Source organism: Sinocyclocheilus anshuiensis, unplaced genomic scaffold (assembly GCF_001515605.1).
Source record: "Sinocyclocheilus anshuiensis isolate Anshui unplaced genomic scaffold, SAMN03320099.WGS_v1.1 scaffold112, whole genome shotgun sequence".
Classification (NCBI taxonomy): domain Eukaryota; kingdom Metazoa; phylum Chordata; class Actinopteri; order Cypriniformes; family Cyprinidae; genus Sinocyclocheilus; species Sinocyclocheilus anshuiensis.
In genome coordinates this window covers 1,562,752-1,572,488 of record NW_015557175.1, presented here as the reverse complement: position 1 = coordinate 1,572,488, position 9,737 = coordinate 1,562,752, and the positions used below count along the sequence as shown (strand labels likewise).

Here is a 9,737-nt window from a genome sequence, read left to right as displayed (position 1 = left end):
GTCATTAGGTCAGATTGAGTTAGACCTATCGGACTGCGCCATCTAGAGTTTCATGCCAGATCTCTGTATGTATGTATATATACTGTATATATTCAGTTTAATTTTTGTTTAGTTTTTAGTAATTTTGTCATTTTTCAGTAACACTTTACAATACGATTTTAATTTGTTAACATTTGTTAACTACATTAGTTAACATGAACTAATAATTATAAATAATTATAAAGTATTTATTAATCTTAGTTCATGTCAATTTCATCATTTACTAAGTTTATTAAAATTAAAAGTTGTATCTGTTAATATTATTTAATGGACCTGAGTTGATACGAACTAACATTGAACAGTTGCGTTTTTATTAACTAATGTCAACAAAGATGAATAAATAAATGCTACAAATTAATTGCTCACTGTTAACTAATTTTAACACATTAACATTAACTAATAGGACCTTATTTGTAAAGTGTAACCAATATTTCTGTTTAGCTTTATTTTATTTCAGTTTTAGTCATTGTAATTCTTAATCTCAAACTTATTTTGTTTCAGTTAGTTGCCAAAGCAAAATTTCTGATTTTATTTCCTTTATAGAAGTTTAAATTTCAGTTTTGCATCTAATATTTACAGTATTTAATTTCAGCTTTACTTCAGTTACAAAAATTATTTTTCATTGCCTTGCTTAACCAATATGAAAAAGCATTTGCGTGTGAATAAAAAAGCCTTTGAGTACTTTAATATGATATTGAATAGTTATTAGGTGAGGACTCACCAGACAGCCGAGGGTGGCTCTGAGGAAGGACAGGACAGTCGGAGAGATCGGAGCGGATGCAGTGAGGATGAATCGCAGGTTTCCACCCAGACTGGCCTACAGGAAAAAAGAGAGAGAGAGAGAGAGAGAGAGAGAGAGACGAATGAATGAAGGAATGAACAAACGGACTGTATTTTGCTTGGCACACACATCATATCAAGTCACAAATATAACACATATATCCACAAGGGGGCACTTTTCATCAAATCTTTCAATAACTGCAGCTTGGTGTTGATGTGAAAGAGACGTGCCTGTATCTTATTGAAGATCAGTCGGTCCCACATGCTGTTGTTCCTCACGACTCCACTGCTCAGCTCTGCTTGTTTCCTCCTCACGGCGTAATGAAGAATGACTCTCCTCAGCGGAGACGTAACCGAGCCCAGAATCTACACACATGACATTCATCACTTCAGAGCGGGTTAACACTCATTATTCTCCATTTGTGTCCAACACTGACGTGTAGCACTCACTTTATCATAGATGCGGTTGAGTAATCGAGGGACCACGGGGAAGAAGGTGGGCTTCAGGGTCTTTATGTCATCCATCAGCAGAGAAATGTCACCCTGGTAAAAACCAACCCTTGCTCCGTGACAAAACATCGACACCTGAAGAACAGAGGATTTTGTTTTGAATTCAGTCAATATGCAATCAAAGGTAACACTTAATAATAAAGTTCAATTCATTAACATTAATTTATACAATAGGTATCATGATATAACATCTAATAATATGGGTTAATGTTAATTTACACACTACAGGTCAAAGGTCTGGAATAATTATGATTTTTAATGTTTTTGAAAGAAGTCACTTCTGCTTACCAAAGCTGCAATTATATGATCGACAATAAAAACAGTAACATTGTGAAACATTACAACAATTTAAATTTACTGTTTTCTATTTGAATATATTGTAAAATGTAATTTATTCCTGTGATCAAAGCTGAATTTTCAGCATCATTACTCCAGTCTTCAGTGTCACATGATCCTTCAGAAATCATTATAATATGCTGATTTATTATTATTATCAATATTGGAAACAGTTGTGCTGCTTAATATTTTTGTGATACACTACCATTAAAAATGTTGGGGTAAGTAAGATTTTTAAAGAAGAAATATTTGCTTTTATTAAATTGATCAAAAGTGACACTAAAGACATTTACAATGTTACAACATATTTATATTGTAAACAAATGTTGTTCCTTTAAACTTTCTATTCATCAAAGAATCTTAAAAAATATATATTTTCACAAAAAAAAAAATTAAGCAGCAAAAATAACTAACAATAATAAGAACGATTAATCATTATCAAAAAATAATTGATAATTATGCAGCAATATTAGAATGATTTCTGAAGGATCATGTGACACTGAAGACTGCATTTTTAAATATATTCAAAAAAGAACAGTTTATTTAAATTGTAATAATATTTTACAGTATTAGCGTTTTTTATGTATTTTGCGTCAAATAAATGCAGCCTTAGGGAGCATAAGAGACTTCTTTCAAAAACATAAAAAAATAAAATAAATCTTTATTCCAAACTTTTGACCAGCAATTTAAATATACTATTAAATATACTACAAGTTCATTCACGCTAAATTTATGTAGTTATATACAATTTTAAATGTTAAAAATGTTTATGTAGACATTTACATTAATAAGGATTAGGGTTGCAAAAGGGTGGAAATTTTCCGGAAAATTTCCGGAAACTTTCCAAAAATCCCTGGAATATTCCAAAAAAATCCTGGAATCCTCCGAAAATCCTCCGAAATTTACTGGAAATGTTCCACCTTTTTGCAACCCTAATAAGGATTAATATATGCTATACAGTAAAACCTACTTGGTTTTATTTACACTTTTGAACAAATGTCATTAACTTTACTGTACACCATCAGATCATCATAATGTTTCATCAAAACCTACTTCCACCATGACTTTTCAGATGAAACCAAGGGAAATCTTTTCAGATGAAATAATAATATTATACTAATAATAATATTAATAATGGTAAGATCAGAGTCAGAATGAGTTAGCGTATCAAAACAGGCTGGGTTACCTGGATCATACGCTCAAACATGTGGGCGAGTGGCAGATAGGAGATGGACACATCCTCTTGACGAATCACAAAGTAGCCCTAGCGAGTGTGAATATAAAATATACCATAAATAGTTTAAACTATAACAAATAGTTTAAAATGGCCAATACATGCTGTGATTAGACAAGCTGATCAGGTTTTCACTGGCATTTCACTTCCAAGCAAAATATCAGTAGCGGTTGTTTTAAGGAGCAGTTCATTTTTAAGAGAACAGCATGAAGCCCATTTCACCATTTTAACACACAACCTGGAGATAAAAGGAACAAAGAGCTTCATAAACAGGACTTCAAAGAGAAAGAGGTTTCACAAGGTCTCTATTAAAGAAGAAACAGAAGGAAGAGGAACAGGACAGAAGATAAGATAAAGCTATGGAGAGATGAAGTTTAGGAAGGGGAAACGTCAAAAGCTGAAGGAGGACAAGAACGAAAAGAAAGCAGACATACAGGAAGCACAAAACTCTCTGAACTGACCTCAAGGATCTTGATGACAGAGGAGGTGTTGGAGGCGATGTTGCCGTGAGTGATCATGGCTCCTTTAGGCTTTCCTACATGAAACAATAGACACATCTAAACCCGAATATTTAACCATCGTGGCCACGATATGGTATCAAAGGGCTTTAATTTCACGGGTCACTGTAACACAATCAACTAAACTCAATTTAATTTGGTCATATATTACAACAAATTAAAAATGTCTGGTAAAATTAATCCGATACTGTGAGCAGGGTTTGTGGTGTCTGCTGGTCGGTACCTGTGGTCCCACTGGTGAAACACACCACAGCCAGATCCTGAGGTTTAGGAGGCTGAAGCCAATACAAACATAAATTAAATATCCAACAACTCCACCTCTACAAAGTAAAAGATCAATGTGTCATCTAATTAATGTGTTAAGTAGCAGTGAGGTGCAGGAATGACCATAAGTTCAGTTAACTCAGATGGCATGATCTTTGATATGTAATCTGCTAGCAATCTCTGCTATATTTGAAGTCAATGAGCTTGCTTGCTCAACATTTGAACAGTCTGGTTCAGCGTTCGCAGTAAGCCGGCCCTGTATCACGCTATCACGTTCATCAGACACCCTCCACCTCCCCCAGCACCACCTGTCTAGATTTGCTACAGGCGATATTATGTGCGTCTATTTGTGCAACAGGTCCAATCACACAATCACACAGAATGCTTTTTTTTTTGCATTCCACTGCACTGCCATCCCATTGTTTTTTTTACGTAAGCATGCGCTAGATCAGTGGTTCTCAAACTGGGGTACGTGTACCCCTGGGGGATACGTGAGGTGACGGAGGGGCTACGCGAACGAGTTTTGGCATTCATTTAATTCTACCCCAACTTAAAGTAACATTAAAACCGAACATGTATTTCTGACAAGCAAAAAGCCGCTTCTAATGTAAAAACAGGAAAATGGGAGTGCCGTAAACGGTCAAATACATGATATCCAATGAGCTTACCTCATCTTTTGCGGTCAAAACTGACGACATCCACACAAGCAGCGTGCATGTGATAGGATCCCCACTGAATATGCTGCTTTAGCAAATCGCACTGCTGTTCAATGTATCTTTAAGTAGATCTTCACTTAATAGCATGGAGAGTAAATATTGACACGGACGGTAGGCCTACATTGAGATCGATTTAAACTCTCTTCGATAAATACACATACCCTGTGCGAGTTATTGTTTTCATGTTTAAAATAGGAGCAAGAACGCAAATTTCCCTGAATATCCAAACAATGGCAAATGTGACAATTTTTACAACAGTTCAACAAAAAAGTCATATTAAGTGAACATTTAACATTTTAAATGTAGCCTGCTGCCTACACTTTAAATAAAATATTGTCATGTTTGTTCTATTTTGCAACGAAATAATAATAGTTCCGAAATCCGTATCATCTGGTGTGCGTCTCCAAGCAACATACAGCGGTGTTTAGTTAGTGAACGAATCTGCGGCTTTGAACGATTTGGAGAGTCAGTGATTAATAACCCATTCATAACTACAGCATTTTGCTTCGTTATGAATGACGCAACGCCTGGCTCATTAAGACAGTGACTTGCCGCCACCTATTGGCGGTTTTATTTTTAAATCTACAAGTAGGCGATCACTTCAATTTGCCATCATTTATTGCTTTATTTATAATATTAATAATACACTTAATGGAATGTTAAGAATATGACAAAACATAACAATTAATAAGGATAGAAAATCTTTGCCTCTATAAAGGTTAAAAAATGCACCTGTAAATCAATTTAAGGCGGCAAATAATGTCCTTAAACAGAAAAGTTGTGACTGCGGTCTAAGTGGAAGAGATGGGGTACGCAGAAGAATGTTAAATGCCCCAGGGGGTACGCCGCTGTAAAAAGTTTGAAAACCACTGCCCTAGATGGATGTGTTTGACAGTTATGCTTGCAAATGGCATCTTTTGAAGTGTTTTTGCATCTAAAAGTGCAGCATTCATGTTCAACGTTCGAAAAAAAAATGCACTTGCTTTTTTCATATCACTTACATTTTTAGTGCAAAAACATTGTGTGTGAATGATCCGTTACATGTTCACAGCAGCATATTTGTGTGTACTGGCAGTAGCAAGTCTCCGTACTTAATAATAGCAGCAGCAGAGTCTGTAGCAGATCTAGTTAGCCAATACATTAACACTGTCATTTCACTTAACATACTAAAGCTACTCTGAAAGTTATCATGAAGAAAAAAGAAACAAGGAGCTCTTACCACAGGAGGCTTTAAATGTTCTCTTCCCAGATCCTGCAATGCATAAAAACACAGATTTAGATCAACCACAGAGCTTCTGCCTTTAAAAGCAAACCTATTCCATTACAACTATTTTAACTGCACTGTAAAAAAATGTTTTTTTTTTCAAAGTTCTAAAAACATTATCAGAGTACTTTTTACAAGTAAATAGTATATAACTATTTCTACTATTTAAATGTGTAATTCAATGTGTTACTGGTGTTTTTTTTTGTTTTTTTAATAAAAGTAATTGTTTGTGAAATTTATATTGTGAAAATAGTTTCAAAGTAAATCCTACACCATTTTTTTTCAGTGTGGTCATGTCTTTATGACCAGTAAAGGCAATACATTATGGAAAAACAGGATTTTTCTTGCTCATTTGAAATATGAGCTTGATATGTCATGCAGACTAACAACTCAAAGCTCAAAAGTCATAAAAATGGCATCCATGTTTACCGTCCAATAACTAATGAGTATTTAGCAATTTGGTCCACCCTGATTAATGCCAGTGTGAACGACATCGGTACACAGAAGATAATCAACTACAATAATTTATTTATTAAGATCATTTGCATATAATGGTCATAAAAGCCTGTTTAACTGTAAGGGTCAGAGAGAGAATGGAAAAGGGTCATCCAAGTAAATTGTAGAAAATAACAAGATATTTAATTTAATATTGTGTCATTGGAGTTAGGAGGTTCATGGGCATGGTGACGGAGGACATGCGGGTGGTTGGTGTGACAGAGGAAGACGCAGAGGACAGAGCAAAATGGAGACGGATGATCCGCAGCGGTGACCCCTAATCGGGAGAAGCCGAAAGAAGAAGAAGATTTGTGTCATTGGAGTTGCATTAATATTACTCCTGACCATAATCTGTGAGAGCTGTAGTATCTCCACACCACACTTCCTTCCTCTCTCCAGCAGGGCGGCGCTGAAGGGGTTAAACAGCACCAGACAGGAGAGAGTGGTAGTCACTCCCTTCTCCTTAATCTTCAACAGAGATTCTGCCTTATCCTCCTTATCACAGATCACCATAGAGATCTCCGCTGGAGAGAGATCCCAGACAAGAGAGATGAATCTCAAATCTAAAATCTGAATGATAACATCACAGCTTCGTTTTGAGGCATTATCATTACTCACCCAGGTTAAGGATGTGAACCATGGCCTCTAATCCAAGTGTATCGTACAGAGGCACCAGAGCCATGGAGAATGTGTAGCAAGCCATCTCTGTAATGACCCACTGCAGCCAGAAGGGGGAGACAAACAAAACAGCAACATATTAGAAATATCCAGATCTTATATAGCCTACCTAGAGAAATCTGTTAGCATTACCATTCATCTCAATGGAAGTTGCTCAGCTGGTGAGCATCGGAAATGTGACTTTGCTCACAGGCATTCAGTGAATTAACTGATTTGTGAAAATAAGCCTATTATATTAGACCACTGACGTAAATGCTTCTATTTTGCTTTTTTTATTTGATATCTCGTTGCAAGCTGCATTGTCAGCGCGTCTCCCTGACATGGCTGCATCAACACTACTGCTGTTCCTGAAACTACGCCTTATTTCTTTACGTGAACATTTGGGCGGCATTATGCTAATATTTCCACATAGTGACGTAGACATGTGGGGGCGTGTTAAAACGAGCCGTTTTAGGTAGGCGTGGCTGACTCTTAACTTTTATAAAGAATATCTCTTTGGATTTGAGACTTTAGTCTTTGCAACTTTACAGATCTTCTTTATGCACCAAGAGCTTGTAACACTCCAAAGAGAAAGGAAAACTTGAAATCGCATCATATGACCCCTTTAAGTGAAAATTTCAACTGAAAAATGCAGATGCATTTCAGTATAACTTAGTATTTGGCATGGCCCTCTTGAGCATTTGCAAAACCTGATGATGCCGGCATCATCCAAAATCTTACCTTTTGCATTTTTTGTTTGTTCGTTTTCTTCTTTGGCTATTTTAATGGAGAAAACTATATTAACTACATTAGTTAACATTTACCATGAAAAAATATTCTAAAGCACTTGTTAATATTAGTGAATGTTAATTTTAACATTTAATAACATTATTAAAATGAATAATTCCATCTGTTAATATTTTGAAATGGAACTGAGCTGACATGGGCTAACAAACAATAAACATTTGTATTTTTATTAACTAACATTAACAAAGTTTAACAAATGTATTACTCATTGTTAGCTAATTTTAATGCATTAACTAACGTGAACTAATAGGACGTTATTTTAAAGTGTTGCCTAGACCGTGAATTTTCAACGGTATCAACATAATATTTATTTTCTCAGAGGAGAAGAAATATTACACTCCGATAAAATATATTTGAATGACTAATATAGTCTGACATTGGACAGTTTTCTTCTGACCTTTTGTACAAAGAATAATGCATTTGTGACCTAGAGATGCCAGATATGTCCCAGTCATTTAATGTCAGGGTTTAATGACTCAAAAGATCCCAGATTTTCAATCTAGTTTAAGACGCAAGTCTTAAGCAGTTACATATATACATGCGTTTCAGAGGCAGAAAAATGGTGAATTTGATTCTTAAAGGGGTCATGGGATGCCCATTTTCCACAAGTTGATATGATTTGACGTCACACAGACAGGCATCTGAGATCAGCTCGATTTGAGAAAGGGGAAAACATTTAACCAGATTTAAATTAAACCACTGGGTGGATTTTTATCATTATAGGATGGTTGTGTACACACACTGCCAACACACATTTCAGTTCAAACAACTTGTAAAAGTGCATGTAGCATCCTATGACCCCTTTAAGACTCTAAAAACCAACCTTGAACATAATTATTCAAGATAATTATGAATTCAAGAATTCATGCTCACAAAAAAAAACAGGAAATTAGAAATCAATCTGTGTATGATATACCTCTGGTCTGTTTTGTGCAAAGATGCCCACATACTGCTGTGGGTTTGGTTTGCAACCCTTCGCCAGCAAACCTGATCCCAACACCTGTGCCCTTTCTGCAACCTGCAACAAACACATTACCACGAAAACCACTCAGAGTACTTCTGCTGGGTTATTACATGATTATTATACAGTAGTAAATGCGTTATAACATGCATTGCTCTCACCTCAGTGTAAGAGATCCACTGATAGGGCGCTCTGGGTTTCCTGAAGCCGAGACACGGGCCATTACCTGCACAACACAAGTAATACTGTTAGTTACTACGCAGCTCTCTGGAATACTTGACTCTGATTGGTCACTCGTGAAACACTATGGTCAAATACATATGTTATAATGATTACTAGCTACTGAACTGTATAACTGACTGATATGCTGTTCAATGTGCTTTACGACCTGTTCATCAAGTCTGAGTTTGTTTATTAATGACTTTCTGTTGTCTCGGAGCTGAATAATGACACTATTGTCTTGTTAGAGCTGCAAATGAAGTTTGCATCACTGATTCTCACATTTTTCTGTTTATTACTTTGAAGCTGAAACAGTCTGTATTTTATAAAGTGCTATATAAATAAAGATGACTTAATGAAAAGCTGATTGTAAATTACTTCTTACTTGCTGTATATCTGCTGTTCTAAAACTATTGTTCTTTATTTTGTCTCATCACAAATGCTTTCTATGTTCCATAAATCCAAGCACAAATAAATGCTTCAAACTCAAGCAATCGACAAAGAAACTACTGTACAATTCATTCAGTGAAGGAAGCTACATGTGATAAAAGCATTATCGATCTGAAAAAGCCTAGCAGAGCACTGCAGTAAATAAAAAGAAAGAGAAATTGAGTCAGACATCGAATTCATCTGGGATCAGCGGATGATATAGTCACTCGAAATGTTTTGCTGTATATTTATACAAACTGTTTTCAGGGTTTTCAGAGAGAAATCACACAGACCTGCTATCCGCAGTCCTCTCTGGAACATGTCGTACACTGTCTTTGTGTCCTCATAGTAAAACTCTAGTAGATTGTCATCCTTCAGTAAAGCTGAGCGTCTACAGCTCTGATCTCCCTGTAAACGCACACAGACATTAGTATGTGTTATATTACCAGTCATTCAAAATGATGCTCCTGCAAAAAAAAAAAAAAAAAAAGTAAATAAAGATTATTGG

The 9,737-nt window shown here is 35.7% G+C and overlaps 1 protein-coding gene across 2 annotated transcripts in view; it reads right to left on the bottom strand.

The window, feature by feature from the left end:
* Positions 1 to 9,737, bottom strand: part of LOC107678403 (long-chain-fatty-acid--CoA ligase 6-like) — a 34,808-nt gene that overhangs the window by 5,423 nt on the left and 19,648 nt on the right. For both annotated transcript variants that reach the window (XM_016473639.1, XM_016473640.1), the window contains 12 exons: positions 9,523 to 9,637; positions 8,743 to 8,807; positions 8,537 to 8,638; positions 6,775 to 6,874; positions 6,502 to 6,680; positions 5,617 to 5,649; positions 3,641 to 3,692; positions 3,361 to 3,434; positions 2,852 to 2,929; positions 1,270 to 1,404; positions 1,051 to 1,185; positions 761 to 856 (listed from right to left, as the gene is read on the bottom strand). In XM_016473639.1, the coding sequence (XP_016329125.1) occupies positions 761 to 856; positions 1,051 to 1,185; positions 1,270 to 1,404; positions 2,852 to 2,929; positions 3,361 to 3,434; positions 3,641 to 3,692; positions 5,617 to 5,649; positions 6,502 to 6,680; positions 6,775 to 6,874; positions 8,537 to 8,638; positions 8,743 to 8,807; positions 9,523 to 9,637 (1,164 nt within the window). The remainder of the gene's footprint in view (positions 1 to 760; positions 857 to 1,050; positions 1,186 to 1,269; positions 1,405 to 2,851; positions 2,930 to 3,360; positions 3,435 to 3,640; positions 3,693 to 5,616; positions 5,650 to 6,501; positions 6,681 to 6,774; positions 6,875 to 8,536; positions 8,639 to 8,742; positions 8,808 to 9,522; positions 9,638 to 9,737) is intronic.